Source organism: Harpia harpyja, chromosome Z (assembly GCF_026419915.1).
Source record: "Harpia harpyja isolate bHarHar1 chromosome Z, bHarHar1 primary haplotype, whole genome shotgun sequence".
Classification (NCBI taxonomy): Eukaryota; Metazoa; Chordata; class Aves; order Accipitriformes; family Accipitridae; genus Harpia; species Harpia harpyja.
The window spans coordinates 56,803,548-56,822,210 of NC_068969.1; the positions used below are offsets into that span (position 1 = coordinate 56,803,548).

General features: G+C 44.0%; 1 protein-coding gene across 5 annotated transcripts in view; it reads right to left on the reverse strand.

The window, feature by feature from the left end:
* Positions 1–18,663, reverse strand: part of RGMB (repulsive guidance molecule BMP co-receptor b) — a 38,716-nt gene that overhangs the window by 17,419 nt on the left and 2,634 nt on the right. For all 5 annotated transcript variants that reach the window (XM_052778757.1, XM_052778758.1, XM_052778755.1 and 2 more), the window contains exon 2: positions 18,010–18,521. In XM_052778757.1, the coding sequence (XP_052634717.1) occupies positions 18,010–18,521 (512 nt within the window). The remainder of the gene's footprint in view (positions 1–18,009; positions 18,522–18,663) is intronic.

The window sequence follows — 18,663 nt, forward strand, 5'->3', positions numbered from 1 at the left end:
TGGCAATTACTAAATTTGTTCTTACATTGGCCTAGAAGCAAGACTATGAGTATGTGGCAACAGCCACAAGGTCAAGAAAGGAAAAGGCTTTATATTTAATTAAGCATCACAAGTCCCTCCTGCCTGATGGTTTCTTAACACTTTGGAGTGCATCCTGTAGTCACAGAGAAGTCTAAGTGCCAAGTAATTCCCACAATGCTAGTCACTATGGGAAAACCAGAATAAGACTGTGCAAAATCACAGAAAGGTACAAGAGAACTCAGCTTCCCCCACTCACAATATTCTCATCACTCCTTTTACAGTGACTCTACGACCATTGTTGGGGTACTGTACACTTGTTGGATGTGTTGCGAGGATTAGTTGTGTGAGACTACTTTAAAAGCACTGATGTATTTAGCGCTTTATCAGCCACCAACACAACAGGCGGTGAGATGACAGATGCATGACCAGGAAGAACAACTAGTCAAATAACTGCTTAGGGCTCCTGGACCCATTAGTCCTCAGAACTGGGAGATTTGACACTTCCAGTCCACTGTTGCTAGAAAATGTGCCCATGGAGAAACAAAGCAAGACTGAACAATACTCAAAGACATGCCTTTGAAGAGTGACTTCCAACACAGAAACCAGGAGCATAAAGCAATTACTCATTCTTTTAAGATTACAACTGGCCTTTTAAGCCTTTACATTTATTTGAATAAGCAACAACAGAAAGAGTAGGTCCTCCAGTCTTACTTGAAGGGAATAATTAGGCTATTTGGCAGACCAAGTTTGGAGTGTCTAGTGGTTTTTCCTATAACAGAAAGTATAATGAGGAATCACATAGAAATATTAGAAACAGATATGCTACTTCCTTTACAGTTTCAGAGGGGAGTGACTTCTTGAAAAGGTCAAAGGCAATTCTACACCACAAATAGGTATTTTAATCATTATTTTGACCATTGACTGATTACATCAAAATTACTTACAGTCTTATTTAAGCAGTCTGCTACAAGATTCAGAGTACTCCAAAACATATTAGAAAGCATTTTCAATCCAACATTACACTTCTTCCTTAAAATCTACTCCATAGCAACCTTACATTTTAAATTCTGTTAACCAGCACACTTCTGCACAACAGTTTCCTGCCCCTCTACTTTGAGGTAACAGCTAGAGGTTAAATAAACAGATGATTACAGACAATCCAAATGAAACCTCTACCCTCATTAGCCTCACCTCTCCATACCATACCAGTTGTATAAGACAGAAGTCTTCCCTTCTCCCCCCTCCCACTGCAACAATTTCTCCTTTGGAGTATGCAGACATACCCTAAACAGTATTTCACTGGTTTTCAATGTTTGGTTTGTCCCAGTTGGTTGACGTTGTCAGTCTGTGTCTCATACACACAAACAATACTTGCTATTTTGATTTCCTATGTTCCCACTGGTGCTTTCTGACTGGAATTTTCCACTGCTTTTTCTTTGCAATAAGCAGTTATACAGCTAGCTTGAGACCATCTGTAGTCAAGCAATTTGGTAAACTGATGTCTGTGGACCACAGCTAAGCTTGAATGCCTATGCCCCAAACCCAGAAAATCCAGTAGTGCCCTTGCTGCTGTAAAGACCACCTCACAACTCTATGATTAGTGAAGTAAGCTCAGCAACTCAAAGAAGAGAAACCTGAGATCTGTCAAGTGATTAGTATTTCTGCATATAATCCAGAGCCTCATGCATTAAATCAGGTCTTATATAACACAGTTTTGATGAAACAGGCTTCTATCTCAGCCTGCGCAGACAAAGAAGCATTCCTACTTCCCCAAGCACATTTGCATTGCTCTGCAAGGAAAGAATGATTTACATTTCAACAGAAGTAAAGCTCTAAGTTTGCTCAGTACCTGAACTGTCTGGAGTCAAAAAGAGTTAATGGTTTTAATGAGACACAGAACTGGCTACTTAAAACACTTAAGCAAGGCACCTGGCAAAATTTATCAGGAAGCAGCCACCAAACTGCTACCCCCTCTGCAAGAATGAAATGCACACAATTTCAGAGACAGAGAGGGAGAACAGAAGCTTCCACCCTAAGGCAAGATTAGCAATAACACTGCACACTGAATGAGGGCTGAACGACTATTAAGTGAATGAAGGCCTCCACATACACCTTGCAAAGATGCTCCAAACAGAGAATCAACAGAGACCATTAAGACTTTCCAAGGACACACTCACAGGGATATTGTGTTTTCTGTTGTGTGACATCCATCTAATCCATAGGCCAGATCGGTAAAACCAGAGTTCTGTAAGGTCCTTTCCTTATCACCCACTCCTACCTCAATCTCACGCCCTGGAACTGAGGGATACTAAAGAGCTTGTTGTGAAGGGAGATGAAGGAAATTCCACTGCAAAGCTTCCTCTGTTTAAGTTCTTAAGGTAACAGAATGCATTAAATAGTGAAAAAGGTTATTTCAAACAAATTTAATGTGTTATATGTGTACAGGTTCATATAGTACTTTCTACACTCTGGCTGGGTTATAAGAACGCCCCCACAAAGCTGCTCATGTGTCATTGTTTACAGACTAGAAACTAGCTGCCCTTTCTAAACCTAGGACAGAAAAATCCAAATGCCAGAATATTCAGATGAAGAAAGTTTTTTTGAAACTTGGTATCTCAGCCTTGTTCTCTGGGCACATAGAGAGCTCTTAAGCTACTGCAGGGAGGAACCTAGAAGACAAAAATAAGATTATTCCAGACTTACCTGAAGATACAATATACAACCGTCAGCTATACTAAGAGTACTAAAAGCAATAAAAAAACCCCACACATTCAATCTGCATTTGAAATATTTCATTTGGACTTCCATCATCCCACTCCTACCGACGCCAGTAACATCATCCTCGCTGAGTGTACTGATCACAAAGATTACTTAAATCCCAATGCAAATGCAAAGCCTTTCAAGGATGGTGTTACTGAGTGGCCAAAGTGAAGTTTCTGGAAGACCTTCACATATTTGTAAAGGTGCCTGGTTTGTATGCCTTAAACAAAAGCAACACTTTCAACTCTGAGTTCTTGTACTAGTCTTCACTAGTGCCATAACACAATTACAGTGCTGTAGGTCTGACTATATGTTGCTATTTTTCCATGCATTTCATAGAATCATAGAATGATTTAGGTTGGAAAAGACCCTTAAAATCAAGTCCAGCCATAAACCTAACACCACCAAGTCCCACTAAACCATGTCCCTAAGTGCCACATGTACATGTCTTTTAAACACCTCCAGGGATGGCGACTCAAACACTTCATTGGGCAGCCTGTTCTAATGCTTGATAACCCTCTGGGTGAAGAAATTTATCCTAATATCCAGTCTAAACCTCCCCTGGCGCAACTTGAGGTCATTTCCTCTCGTCCTGTCAGTTGTTACTTGGGAGAAGAGACTGACACCCACCTCACTACAACCTCCTTTCAGTTAGTTGTAGAGCGCAAAAAGGTCTCCCCTCAGCCTCCTTTTCACCAGGCTAAACAACCCCGGTTCCCCCAGTTGCTCCTCGTAAGACTTGTTCTCCAGAGCCTTCAGCAGCTTCCCTGCTCTTCTTTGGACACACTCCAGCACCTGAGTATCTGTCTTGTAGTGAGGAGCCCAAAACTGAACACAGTATTCAAGGTGCAGTCTCACCAGTGCCGAGGACAAAGGGACAATCATTTCCCTAGTCCTGCTGGCCACACTATTTCTGATACAAGGCAGGATGCTGTTGGCCTTCTGGGCCACCTGGGCACACTGCTGGCTTGTATTCACGCAGCTGTCAACCAACACCCCCAGGTCCTTTTCTGCCAGGCAGCTTTCCAGCCACTCTTCCCCAAGCCTGTAGTGTTGTATGATGTTGTTACGACCCAAGTGAAGGATGCAGTACTTAGCCTTTTTGAATCTCATACAATTGGCTTCGGCCCATTGATTCAGCCTGTCCAGATCCCTCTGTAGAGCCTTTGTACCCTCAAGCAGATCAACACCTGCACCCAGCTTGGCATTGTCTGCAAACTGACTGAGGATGCACTCAGTCCCCTCATCCAGATCATTGATGAAGGTATTAATCAGAACTGGCCACAATACCGAGCCCTCCAGAACACCACTTGTGATCAGCCACCAACTGGATTTAACTTCATTCACCACAACTCTTTGTGCCTGACAATCCAGAAAGTTTTTTACCCAGTAAACAGTACATTCATCAAAGCCATGAGCAGCCAGTTTCTCCAGGAGAATGCTGTGGGAAACGGTGTCAAAGGCTTTACTTAATTCCAGGTAAGCAACATCCACAGCCTTTCCCTCACCCACTGAGCAGGTCATCTTGTCATAGAAGGAGATCAGGTTAGTCAAGCAGGACCTGCCTTTCATAAACCTATGCTGACTGGACTTGATCTCTTGGTTGTCCTGTACGTGCTGTGTGATGGCACTCAAGACGATCTGCTCCACAACCCTCCCCCTCCCCAGCACCAAGGTCAGGCTGACAGGCCTGTAGCTCCCCAGATCCTCTTCCTGGCCCTTCTTGTAGATGGGCATAACATTTGCTAACCTCCAGTCAACTGGGACCTCCCCGGTTAGCCAGGACTGCTGATAACTGATTGAAAGTGGCTTGGTGAGCGCTTCTGTCAGCTGCCTCTGTACATTGGTGTCCTGCTTCCAGCTGGGATAGAGTTGATTGTCTTCCTAGTAGCTGGTACAGTGCTATGTTTTGAGTTCAGTATGAGAAGAATGTTGGTAACACTGATGTTTTCAGTTGTTGCTAAGTAATGTTTAGTCTGAAGTCAAGGATTTTTCAGCTTCTTATGCCCAGCCAGCAAGAAAGCTGGAGGGGCACAAGAAGTTGGCACAGGGACACAGCCAGGGCAGCTGACCCAAACTGGCCAATGGGGTATTCCATGCCATGTGATGCCACATCTAGTATATAAACTGGGGGGAGTGGGGGCAGGGGAATCGCTGCTTGGGGACCAACTGGGTGTCGATTGGCAGGTGGTGAGCAATTGCACTGTGCATCATTTGTACGTTCCAATCCTTTTATTATTACTGTTATCATTCTCTTAGTGTTATCATTATTAGTTTCTTCTTTTCTGTTCTATTAAACCGTTCTTATCTCAACCCACAAGTTTTACTTCTTTTCCCGATTTTCTCCCCCATACCACTGGGGGTAGGGGGTGTAAGTGAGTGGCTGCATGGTGCTTAGTTGCTGGCTGGGGTCAAACCACGACAGTCCTTTTTGGTGCCCAACGTGGGGCTTGAAAGGTTGAGATAATGACAAACCTGACCAGAGCTTGTTAAAACAAATTTGTTACAAGCATTCATTATATTGGTCTAATAGTTGCTGGTTACTATGTTGTTTTATGTGTTCTTAGAGTTGTTGCTCTGGTTTTTAAAGTTCTGTTATGTATCACCTCGTTTGCTATATGTAGTTCCTGTTCTGCTGCTTGTCATCCGTGGGAGGTGGATTAAGGTTTTCGCTTTGATGTATTGTGTAACACTGGTTTATGGTATGATAAAGTTATCAGTTGTGGGATTAATCCAGTATTTGCACTCAGCATTTTCACCTCTATACTTCGGGAGCCATCTGTGGGAAACTATTAATAATTACACCATTTACCTTTCCTCCTCGGAAAGCCAATCTATGGATGGGGTCCGTTTCTTCCCCTTTTCCTTCTCCTTCAGTCCAGTTACAATAGCATTTGGGAACTTTGAAAAATTTCAATACCCTTGGGATGTTGAGACCAGCACGGTCCTAGCCCTACTGCTAGGAATTAGCATGCTCCTGAATGTGGTTCAGCTCTTGTTTAAGGTTAAACAACTATTTAAGATCACCCAGAGATCTGCCCCACCCAGAGGCTGGATAATTATGAGTGGCACGGTGTGTGGAGTAGTATGGGCAAGTATTTAGAACAGTGGACACCTTCAATGTTTTGGAAATTCACCTCTGAACAAGTGCAGAATCTGGAAGAACTAGTAAAATATTTGGAAAAGGTGTGCTGTCGCCCTGGCAACTCGAGAGAGATATAAATTACTGTAAGGTGCTGGGGCCTGGCTCACACCTACAAAGCCCTGTTCAACACCACTCAGTACCCTCAAGGGGAAGAGAAGGTCTCTGGATCTGACAACAAGACGACAGGCATTGCGGCTACCCAAACCTTGGCGATGGGCACTGCGGTCCCTCCAGCCCCAGCGACGAGCACGGCAGCTACCCAAACCTCGGTAATGGGTACTGTGGTCCCTCCAGCCCCAGCGATGAGCACTGCGGCTACCCAAACCTTGGCAACAGGCACTGCGGTTCCTCCAGCCCCAGCGATGAGCACTGCGGCTACCCAAACCTCGGCAACGGGCACTGCGGTTCCTCCAGCCCTGGTGACGAGCACTGCAGCTACCTAAACCTTGGCAAGCGATACTGCAACTGAACCAGTGGACCAACCTGGACCAGTATCAGTTGCCCCCATACAGAAGAAGAAATATACAAAAAAATCAGTTCACTTAGCAAAGGATGAAGATGAGCCAGGGTCATCACGGGAACAGGAGGAAGAGGCAGAACCAGAGGTAATCACCCAATCCCTATCCTTGAGTGAGCTGCGGGATATGCAAAAAGATTTCGGCCGCCGTATAGGTGAGCATATTATCACCTGACTCCTCCGATGCTGGGACAATGGGGCTAATAGCTTGGAATCAGAAGGTAGGGAAGCCAAGCAGCTGGGATTGCTTGCCAGGGAAGGTGGCATTGACAAGGCAGCTGGAAAAGGGACACAAGCCATCAGCTTGTGCCTCTGGAGGTGGCTCCTGTCAAGCGTGAAGGAAAGATACCCCTTCAAGGAGTATGTTATATGTCAGTCAAGCAAGTGGACCACCATGGAGAGAGGTACCCAATATCTGAGAGAATTAGCCGTGCTAGAGATGATTCATTATGACCCGGACAACCCACAATTACCCAAAGATCCAGACGAAGTCCCATGCACACGACCCATGTGCCAGAAGTTTATTTGGAGCGCGCCATCATCCTATGCCAATTCACTGGCGATAATGACCTGGAAAGACGAAGAGGCACCAACAGTGGATGAATTGGCTTGCCAACTCCGGCAATATGAAGAAAATCTCTCTTCCTCCCTACAAGCTTGCATTTCAGCTGTGGAGAGGCTGTCCCGGGATGTCCAACAAATCAAAGAGGATATGTCCTACTCCCCACTTGTAAGGACCAATGTCTCAGCTATTAGGAGTGAGCGTTCTTCTGCCTGAGAGACAGAGTATAGAAGGTACACACCACGAGGTGCCGTGTGGTTTTACCTGTGTGATCATGGAGAGGACATGAGGAAATGGGATGGAAAACCTACCTCGGTCCTAAATGCAAGGGTACGTGAGTTGTGAGGAAAAAACACTACAAAAGGGGATTCTACCAGGAAAAATGCTGCTCCAGTTTCCAAACAGAGTAGAAGGGCTGATCTTATTTCTGATCCTCTTGAAGGGACTTCTGAGCCAATTTTACGACAAGTGAGTACTGGATACTCTGACCAGAATTAGAGGGGTCCTGCCTCCAGCCAGGTGGAGGAAAGGGAGAACCAGGTCTACTGGACAGTGTGGATTCGATGGCCTGGCATGTTAAACCCACAGGAGTACAAGACTCTACTAGACACTGGCACACAGCGCACTCTAATGCCATCAAGTTATAAAGGGACAAAACCCATCTGTATTTCTGGTGTGACAGGGGGATCCCAAGAGTTAACTCTATTGGAAGCTGAAGTAAGCCTAACTGGGAATGAATGGCAGAAACACCCCATTGTGACTGGTCCAGAGGCTCCATGCGTCCTTGGCATAGACTATCTCAGGAGAGGGTATTTTAAGGACCCAAAGGGGTATTGATGGGCTTTCAATATAGCTGCCTTGGAGACAGAGGGAATTGAACAGCTGTCTACCCTGCCAGGTCTCTCTGAAGACCCTTTGTGGGGTTGCTGAGGGTTGAAGAACAATGAGTTATTCTGGGGGAGTGGGGGCAGGGGAATCACTGCTCGGGGACCAACTGGGTGTCGATTGGCAGGTGGTGAGCAATTGCACTGTGCATCATTTGTACGTTCCAATCCTTTTATTATTACTGTTATCATTTTACTAGTGTTATCATTATCACGATTAGTTTCTTCTTTTCTGTTCTATTAAACTGTTCTTATCTCAACCCACACGTTTTAATTCTTTTCCCGATTTTCTCCCCCATCCCACTGGGGGGTGGGAGGGGAGTGAGTGAGCAGTTGCATGGTGCTTAGTTGCTGGCTGGGGTTAAACCACGACAACTGGGGTGGATCCCACCTGGCCCCAGAGACTTTTGTGTGTTTGAGTGGTGTAGCAGGTCAGTAACCATTTCCCCTTAGATTATGGGGGCTTCAGTCTGCTCCCTGTCCCTGTCTTCCAGCTCAGCGGGCTGGGTACCCTGAGGACAACTGGTCTTACTATTAAAAGACCAAGGCAAAGGAGGCGTTAAGTACCTCAGGCTTTTCCTCATCCTTTGTCACTATGTATCCCCACGCGTTCAATAAGGGATGGAGATTCTCCTTAGCCCTCCTTTTGTTGTGAACGCATTTATAGAAACATTTTCTACTGTCTTTTACTGCAGTAGACAGTAATTAAGTTCTAGTTGGGCTTTGGCCCTTCTAATTTTCTCCCTGTGTAACGTCATGACATCCTTGTAGTCCTCCTGACTTGCCTGCCCCTTCTTCCAAAAGTCATAAACTCTTTTTTTACCCCGAGTTCCAGCCAAAGCTCTCTGTTCAGCCAAGCCGGTCTTCTTCCCTGATGGCTCATCTTCTGGCACATGGGGACAGCCTGCTCCTGCACTTTTAAGATTTCCTTCTTGAAGAATGTCCAGCCTTCCTGGACTCCTTCAGGACTGCCTCCCAAGGGACTCTGTCAACCAGGCTCTTAAACAGGCCAAAGTCTGCCCTCTGGACGTCCAAGGTAGCAGTTCTGCTAACCACATTGCTTAGATCTCCAAGAATCAATATGCCCAAGACAGTCTCCAACCATCACATCACCCACAAGTCCTTCTCTGTTTGCAAGCAACAGGTCCAAGTGGGGCACCTTCCCTAGTTGGCTCACTCATCAGCTGTGTCAGGAAGTTATATCTTCCATACACTCCAGGAATCTCCTAGACTGCTTCCTCTCCGCTGTATTGTATTTCCAGCAGACAACTGCTAAGTTGAAATCCCCCGTGAGAACAAGGGCTAGCGATTGTGAGACTTTTCCTAGATGCTTATAGACTATTTCACCTGTCTCTTCATCCTGGCTGGGTGGTTTATAACAGACTTCCACCATGATATCTGTCTTATTGGCCTTTCCCCTGTTTGTTACCCATAAACACTTGACCCCTTCATCACCATCATCAAGCTCTAGACAGTCAAAATACTCCCTAACATACATACAGGGCTACCCTACCGCCTCTCCTTCCTTGCCTGTCCCTTCTGAAGAACTTACAGCCATCCATTGCAGTACTCCAGTTGTGTAAGGCATCCCACCATGTTTCCGTGATTGCAATTATATCATAGTCTTCCAGCTGCACAGTGGCTTCCCGCTCCTCTTGTTTGTTGCCTATGCTGCATGCATCAGTATAGATACATTTCAGTTGGGCTATTGATCCTGCCACCTTTTTTGGGGGAGAAGCCTTAATTCCTATGTGACTGTTCTCAGGTGCTTCTGTTGTTTCCAACACATCAACAACCCTTGTGTCTTTGCTGCCGTGTGGATCTCCATCCCCTACCCCCACTGAGATGGCTAAGCTGCTGCGTGCATTAGTATAGAGACATTTCAAATGTGCTACAGTGTACTCAGCACATCATCAAGCAGACTGAAGGACCTCACTAGCACACCATCCTTCAAACACTGGTGTGCTGCCCCATGGCTTATCTCTAGGGAGCCTGGTTTTACCCCTTTCCCCCGGTCAAATGCAGTTCAAAGTTCTTTCAATGGTCCCTGCTAACTCTTTGGCAAAGATCCTTTCCCCACTTTCAGAAAGGTGTACCCCATCTGTTGCCAGCAGGCCTGGTGTCGTGTAGACCAACCCATGATCAAAAAAACCTACAATCCTGCTGATGACACCAGTCATGGAGCCAGATATTGATCAGCTGGGTCTTCCCGTTTCTTCCAGCATCATTCCTTGCAACTGGAAGGATAGAGGAAAAAACTGCTTGTGCTCCTGGTCCCTTAACCAGTCATCCCAAGGCCCTGAAGTCTCTTTTGAACACCCTTGGACTTACTGCAACTTTGTCACTGCCTACATGATAAAGCAACAATGGATAACAATCCGAGGGCTGTACCAGGGTAGGAAGTTTTCTCATAACATCTTTAACCCCATCTAGCCCTTCCACAACAAGACACAAATCCAACTCCTGTACCTAGAAAGGCATTCAAGTCTTCTATGCCTACTACAGGCAAAATTCCTGAGGAAAGAATTCAGACAGAACCTGCCTAAGAATTAGACTTCATCCAGATGTTAAAAAACACAGATATGAGGTACCACATGCAAGAAGGTGACACTACCAACTGAACAGGCAGCGACTCTGGACAAATCTGAAGGTTGTTGGTTGTTCTTTTGTTTTGGTTGTGGTTGTTTTTTGTTGGTTTTGTTTGGGTTTTTTTTTAACATAGGACAGAAGGTTCCTGTTGTTCTATGGACATATTTTGATCTTGGCTAGTTTTACTCGTAATTTTACTGCAATAGTCCCCAAGTCCATTTTCCTCCCCAGATGTTTGTCATGACTGGGTTGTACTTTCAGGCAAGAGCTTATATCACCATGCAATCATGCAGAACCTACCTCAACACTGCTGAAGCTGCTATTAAAATTCACAGACCCACCCCGTTCTCCCCAATTACTACTCCAAGCAAAGATGGCCACAATACATGGAAAGGTTACAGTCAGCATTCAGGTACATAACAAGGAAAGCTAGTCAGAGAGGCAGGGAACATTGATTACAAGCATGTTTGGCAAGTATTTAACAACTGAATACCCCACCAGTGGAATATGCACATTGAAAGAGTGTCTCCACAATGCTTCTTATGACATTAGATTTTGCTACTGAGCATTTCTTCTCCTAACAGAGAGCAGCAAGGAAGCAGATGAGATTCCACAGTAAGCCTATCCAGTGACATGTCTGTAAGTCTGCATAAAGCACAGTAGGTCAGGCAGACTACTGAGATGGCACTCTGATGCAGCTAAAGAAACACCTTGCTATTCATGCTTCCCAGCTTTATCTTCAGCATAGGTCTGCATACCCTACCTCATGCCTAGCATCATGAGAAAACATTCAGATGCTCTCCTTATGCACCATTTCAGTCTATGGGAAAAGACAGGGAAAAATGTTTAGAGAACACAGCCCTGATGATTTCATCAAGCCCTGGAGAATAGGTAGGAGATGTTTCAGCAGGAGGTTTTATGATACTAGACCAGCGGTCTACCAAATATCCATGGGAAGTCTGCAAAGGACTTAACAAGTGATCTGTGAAAGGCAGCTACTAGAAGTTCATAGGCAGATAACTGCATAGCATACATGACATTTCTAAAGGGGTCTTGCAAAAGCTTTTAGAGTCCATACATACATATGAGAAAATTTAAACTTGAATGCATTGAATAATCTTCCAATCACCAACTGAAAATGTCACACCTTCCCTTTCCAGAGGTCTGCAACAAGTGTGAAGTGTGTGAGTTTATCTGGGAAACCAAGCATCACTCATCACCTATTGAAAAATGGCCTATGCCAAAAGGTGGAAGTAGAGAGATTTAATAAGGGAAAATAGTAAGGACTCATTGTAAAATGTTGATTCAGTAGACTCATTTCAAGTTACATCACAGGCTAGTTCCTTTTTATATGCATAGCAGGTCTTTTGGGATGAAATGAAACTGAAGGGTGTGTTACAAACGCTAACGACTGCTCAGTCCATCAGACAGCACCAGGCATCACCCAGAGCAAGATTTCTTCACATTTTTCTCCATATACCCATGCTTTTGCAGTGCACTATTTGCTGAAGTCAGCATAGCTCAAGGACACCAGCAAGAGGTGTATGTGCAAAAGAGACTTCGCTTCTTCCATGCATATTGGGGGTGGGGAGGGCATGGTGAGGGCAAACTGTCTGGGAAAGATTTAGGGACTGCCTCAGTGATGCTGCTGGGGCTAACTTCTCAGAAGCAAGAACTGCTGGGAGTGTTACAAAACTAAATACAGTAATCTCTCTTCAGCCTGCTTCTATGGTACAGAAGCACCACAAGACATTTTACCATGACACATTCCTATTTCATGTCAGAGGAGAAAATAGGAAGGGAAGGCGTGTGGATTCCATGCACCACAGAGATATAAAGAGGAAGTCAACCTGAAAACAAGACAGTTCAGCATTAGATGATTTCCAAAAGGAAAGCCAAGATCACTCAGGAGAGCGTTTCTTGAACGTGGTTAAGCAAGAAGGTCACTGTTCATAAATCAGTCTAGAAATTAATCTACTATTGATTAATTTCAAAACTGCCTAGAACTTGACCATAGTTAAGTATCCTTAATCAATGGGAACCGTAGCTAAAACATTCCACCTCCTTTTCTCAGGTGGACAACCCAAGACGACAGGTTCTCCCCAGCCCCCGCAGTGGGACTATAAAGCTTATATGGCAACAAACAGGAAGGTAAAGCCTGTTTAAGTTCACATTAACATTTAACTGCCATCACGATGTCTGAGAAAAAAACTGCCACTTACAATCGTTAACTTACTCTCTGTCCTACTACCCCAAAGAGACTCCCAGAGGCTTTAAAGACATTCAGATAGATGTTGCTGAGTGAGTATGTATGCATCTCTCCTTTCCTCTCCACCTCTCAAAGGCATGCATTGAAGGCACTGAAATATCTGTAACAACTGTCCAGGAGTCCCACAAACATCACAGGCAAGAGAACAGTTTAATGCCTGTCAAACTGCCATAGCTTGTCCTACTAAGACCAGGCTGTCCTGAACACCAGGAAACAGCATTGTTTATCTTTACACCAGTAAAGCTGAGACAGTTTGCGGATAACACCAAGCTGGGTGCAGGTGTTGATCTGCTTGAGGGTACAAAGGCTCTACAGAGGGATCTGGACAGGCTGAATCAATGGGCCGAAGCCAATTGTATGAGATTCAAAAAGGCTAAGTACTGCATCCTTCACTTGGGTCGTAACAACATCATACAACACTACAGGCTTGGGGAAGAGTGGCTGGAAAGCTGCCTGGCAGAAAAGGACCTGGGGTGTTGGTTGACAGCTGCCTGAATACAAGCCAGCAGTGTGCCCAGGTGGCCCAGAAGGCCAACAGCATCCTGCCTTGTATCAGAAATAGTGTGGCTAGCAGGACTAGGGAAATGATTGTCCCTTTGTCCTCGGCACTGGTGAGACTGCACTTTAAATACCGTGTTCAGTTTTGGGCTCCTCACTATAAGAAAGACACTCAGGTGCTGGAGTGTGTCCAAAGAAGAGCAGGGAAGCTGCTGAAGGCTCTGGAGAACAAGTCTTATGAGGAGCAACTGAGGGAACCGGGGTTGTTTAGCCTGGTGAAAAGGAGGCTGAGGGGAGACCTTATTGCGCTCTACAACTAACTGAAAGGAGGTTGTAGTGAGGTGGGTGTCAGTCTCTTCTCCCAAGTAACAACTGACAGGACGAGAGGAAATGACCTCAAGTTGCGCCAGGGGAGGTTTAGACTGGATATTAGGATAAATTTCTTCACCCAGAGGGTTATCAAGCATTAGAACAGGCTGCCCAATGAAGTGTTTGAGTCGCCATCCCTGGAGGTGTTTAAAAGACATGTACATGTGGCACTTAGGGACATGGTTTAGTGGGACTTGGTGGTGTTAGGTTTACAGTTGGACTCGATGATTTTAAGGGTCTTTTCCAACCTAAATCATTCTTTGATGACCTCCAACAAAACTGTAGTATGTACTACTTCTGAGAAATAAAGACAAATTCATCTCTACCTTTGGCAGGGTGTCCACAAAGACAAAAAAACTAATCATATGTGATCAGGTATCTGATGCTCCTACTTAGAAGAACAACTGAACGGTAACTGGAAGACAAACGTTTTAATATTACTTAAAGGAGACTAAGTACGCTGTGTTCAGTGTCCAACAATTTCCTGCAAAAATAGAAACCATGCTACAAGAGAGATATTTAATTGTTTTGACTCTGGGAAAAAAGAACATTTTTACCCAATGTTTCCCCATCCTGGTAATACCAACAATTCCTAGGTTCAAAGCTTTATGCCCAGTAAATCCACTACAGTAAAAGCTCTGCGGTTTTTTCATTCTCTGTCCTTCCATTCACTCTCTCACTTTCAACCTATCCACTACAAAACACCTGGATAGGAAAAACTCCATTTCTAATTACTGCAAACAACAAGGATAGTTTTTCATAGGCAGGCCCGAGCATCTCTGCCTCATTAGCTATTCAGGGACACCTATGCTAGCGATATCCAGAACACCTGTCACAATGATTAAAGCCAATAAAGGCTTTGTACCCCTCCAAATAAAGCACACAACAAATAAAAAAAAACCCCAACCTTTCTCTTTAATGCATTCTACAATATCCTTCCTACCTGCTCCCTCTAGAGCCCCTTGTAACAGCCATTTATCCTCAGGAAATCCCAAAACAGGTCCCAAGACAGGGGAGCTCTTTGACTATAGCTGAAGAAATCAGACATAAAGATGCCAGTGACATACCCAAAACTCATACAGGAAGTCCATCAGAAAGAAAAAGAAAGGAGAGATTGAACTCAGTTTCCCAGCTAGTTCCCCAGTCTCCATCTGACAAGCCCTAGGATCCCATGCCAAGGGGCATAAGCACAGCAGAAAAGCTCAAAAAAAATAGACTTTGATGTTTCAGCTAGACTACAGAACATACAGTAGCCTTTGTTCACTGTGAAGAAACAGATGTTGTTACTATGGCATCACAAATATGCGTAACACCTACGAACAAATTGCCAAGAGCATTTTGTGAATAAATACACAACTCCCACATAGAATGTACCCTTCCAATCAAGGAATTAAAGGAAGAGTTTTCCTGCTTTTCATACTTTCCTGCCAGATGCAGGGTGGGAGGTGGGGGCAGAACAACACACTTTTATTCTTCAGATTCTTTCTTAAAGTCTCCTCCTGGCATTCTCTTGTTCTTTATGAACATACTGGATAGCCCTCAGACTGTTGAGGTTACTCAAATCTCATCGATTTTGGAGTGAGGAAACAACTTACTTTACACATAATGTTCGCTTCATTGCTGATTCCCTTAAAGCTTGGTCCACCAGAAAACTATGATAAATTTGAAGGTAGTAACTACCTACAACGGCAAGCGATGGTATGCCCCTTTCAAAAGCACACTGCATATGGGGTGAAGATTAAGTATTCTGTTTCTACAGCTTCTTAAATCACTTCCCTAAAAAAAAAGCATTCAGGAGAAAATAAACTTTCTACTCTTTTTGTCTTTGCTTTTGTTAGGTCTGCTTTAGAGTGCATTAAGTAGGCTAGTTAGCAATTTAATATTTGCTTTGGCTTCTGCACAATTTAAGTTCAGGATAAACCTTTGTTATTATTTCCCATTAAACACCTATCTCAAATACCTGCAATGAAAAAGCAGCGAGACTAACAATGTATAATGTTCTGGAAACTTTCCTCATGAAGAAGGTAGAAGACCTATTTGCACACTCTCAGCTAGGGAAAAAACACTACGTAGATAAAAGTCACTGAACTTCTCTTGGTAGCTCTTTATAAAGGTGCCTTAAGCTACCCTGTGGCCAAAATTAGGAAAGTACACCCAGCAGCAGATAGTCCAGAACCACAACCAAAATGGAATACTTGCAGAGAAAAATGTAACAGGAATGAAACTAGCAGTGGCAGTGCAGTTTAACAAGCCTTTTCTGTATCTTTTACAGCAGCCTGCTCCATAAAGAAATAAAGGAGTCAACAGGATACATTCGAGATATGAAAACTTATCTTGCTAAGTTACTTGTACATTCAAACAACCTTCATTTCCTGCAAACAGGTGTGCTGATAAGTTTGATTACCTGCCAAAGAAAGAAAAAACTCAAGCACTGTACAACATGTGACAGATACTAGCATTAGACACATTTCTAATATCCTAAACCACACATTTAATTTAATTGCTTCTGCGCACTTAGCTGTACTTGTGCAATAGCAGGGATGATAAACCACTATTATAAAAGAGGAAAATGTATTACCACTTTTTCCCAGAATGACGAGTCAAATTAAAACACAAAAACATTGAGAATAAAGACAGACAGAAGGTACACCCTTTAAAACATGTACTTTCCCCCAGTACTTTATCTCCTGAAGTTCTCCTCTTGGTTATCTGTTTGAGAAGACATATACCAGCATAACATGCTACCCTAGTCAATCATTTTCAGAATGTGGCTAAAGGGTAAGATAAGATCACCTATCTACTACCATCACACCCTAGTCACCCACACAATTTGTACACAAGAATACTCAACTTCGTCCTCCAGCACTACCGGGAACAAGGAATTAAAGAACATTCTGCAAGACTTTAGCAAAACTGAGGATAAAAGCTTACTTAACTGTCTTTAAAAAAAGCCACTGGAGCAGATTTCAAGGGACCTGAGTCTCTTTTGCAAAGCTTACTCAGGTTAGCCTCATTCCCTCATTTTATACTCCTTCAGAACGCATTCATGATGCAGACTGTTCTTGCAACAGGCACAAATTAAGAAAAGGTGATTCTGAATTTCAGTGATGTATCAGTCCAGCCTCTGGCTTCTCACAAATGCAAAAATTTGCCTCACTCATACAGGCATTGACATTAGTCAGTACCTCAGAATCCAGCATGAATGCAACAACAAAACTGATTTTCACGTACTAATATTACCGCACAAACATCTCCATGGAAGATGTGCAGGCTCTAACCTACTGTGACCGGCACACCCTGCTCCTGACTGCAGTAATTAAAAACATACTTCCGAACTTAACAAAACAGTGAAAATTCTCCAATATTGATGGTCTTGAGACTGTCATAGGCACACATAGCCTGATGTACCTTGACAATACAAGAGCTACACTACCACAGTTAAAAAAGGCCACGTCACTCCAAAAAGGGAACAAGATATGTGACAGCATCAGCTTCAAACATGTGTTCAACTAATTTCTTTTATTGACAGAGCGATGCGTCCAACAGTTCAGAGCATCTTTCACCCCTGGCTCTGGAGGTAAATCAAAGGATGTTTTAGCCAGGCTCATGCTTTATGCCTCCTTGTTTTCTTCCTACAGACAGACTTGCTATCTGCCTTCAGCAGAAAGAGGGAAGTACTTTTCTTAAGGTAGAGAAATGGCATAAGCTATCAATACTAGTGCATGTATTCCTTCTCTAGCCACCTCAAGTGGCTGAGAGAAGAGCAATCTTAAGTCTTGCCTGTCTGAACAAGGACTTAGACTCTCAGCAGAATTTTCAGGCTGCTGCTTCTTTAGTAAAGCCAGGGTACTAAGACCTTCTGACAACCACTTGGCATCAATGTCATTTTTTTGCTACATTCTTTCAATTCTCTGCAGTTCCTCTTCTTGTTTCTGCTCTGAACCCTCAGTGTCTTGGTAACTCATTTGTTGTGCCACTCTGTCAGTATTTTTTGTTATCTACTGTCATGGCTATACATCTTAGAGAACTGATGAAAAGCAGAGACTTAACGCTCTTTCCTCACTCCTTGCCTAGAATTCCTACTTGGTGCAGAGGCAGTCACAGATGCTGCAATCTGATAACTGTTTTAAAGCATTACATTTAGTATCCTTAAAGGCTTACGTGGTGATATGTACAGGGTTTTCTTGTGGTAGGGAGGAACAAAAGGAAGAAAAGGACCTGGTTTAAGTTTTGTTTGATTCTCAGAAAAGAGGGTAACAGTTTTACTTTCTTAGACTACTGCACAGAAGATTCTCAAGCTGCTACACTTCTTAACTGTTAAGGGCTAAGTGACTTACTCTACTGTCTTGGCCTTTTACTTTGGTACACAAGCCAGTGCTTAAGAACAATCCATACCTTATTTGTAGCAGTAGCACTGGATCCTGGGACCACAGGCACGTTGGTCACTTGCACTGATAAGTAGTTATTGTCTATGAGGGGCCAAGCACCTTCCACTTTGCATGTCTGGAAGTGATCCTTAAAAGTCCTCAGATGAGGATCACCAAACAAGCCACAAAATAGGTAAGTAGTAGTATGAGTCTTCTCCCCTCCCTGATGTTCTCTGGCTTCTGTGTGGCTACTGTAATTGCAGGGATCATGGGTCACTTCAGGGTTAGTGGAGGATGTGGGTCCATCTTTGGAACAGTTTCTCTGGCTCATGAGGTCGCTGATCCCAAGCACTGCAGAATGGTAGACTAGATTTCCACGGCATACTTTGGAATTGCGATAGGTACAGGCAGAGTATGCTCGCAGGGCCTTGCAGAACTCCAAGTCAAAGCCCTCAAGACCCGAGTTTAGATGTGAAGTTAAGGATACGAAATCGGTGGTGCACTTCTGGATTCGACAAGGTGTTTGCAGCTGGCAGTCACCTAAGCACAAAACAGATGGCAGAGAGAAATCAAGTAAACCTCTTGGATTGCAATACCCTATTCCACACTCACAGGTGCTGCAGAAAACAACCCGAAGACAACTTACAGCGCTCACCCATTAGGGAAACACTATATAATAGAG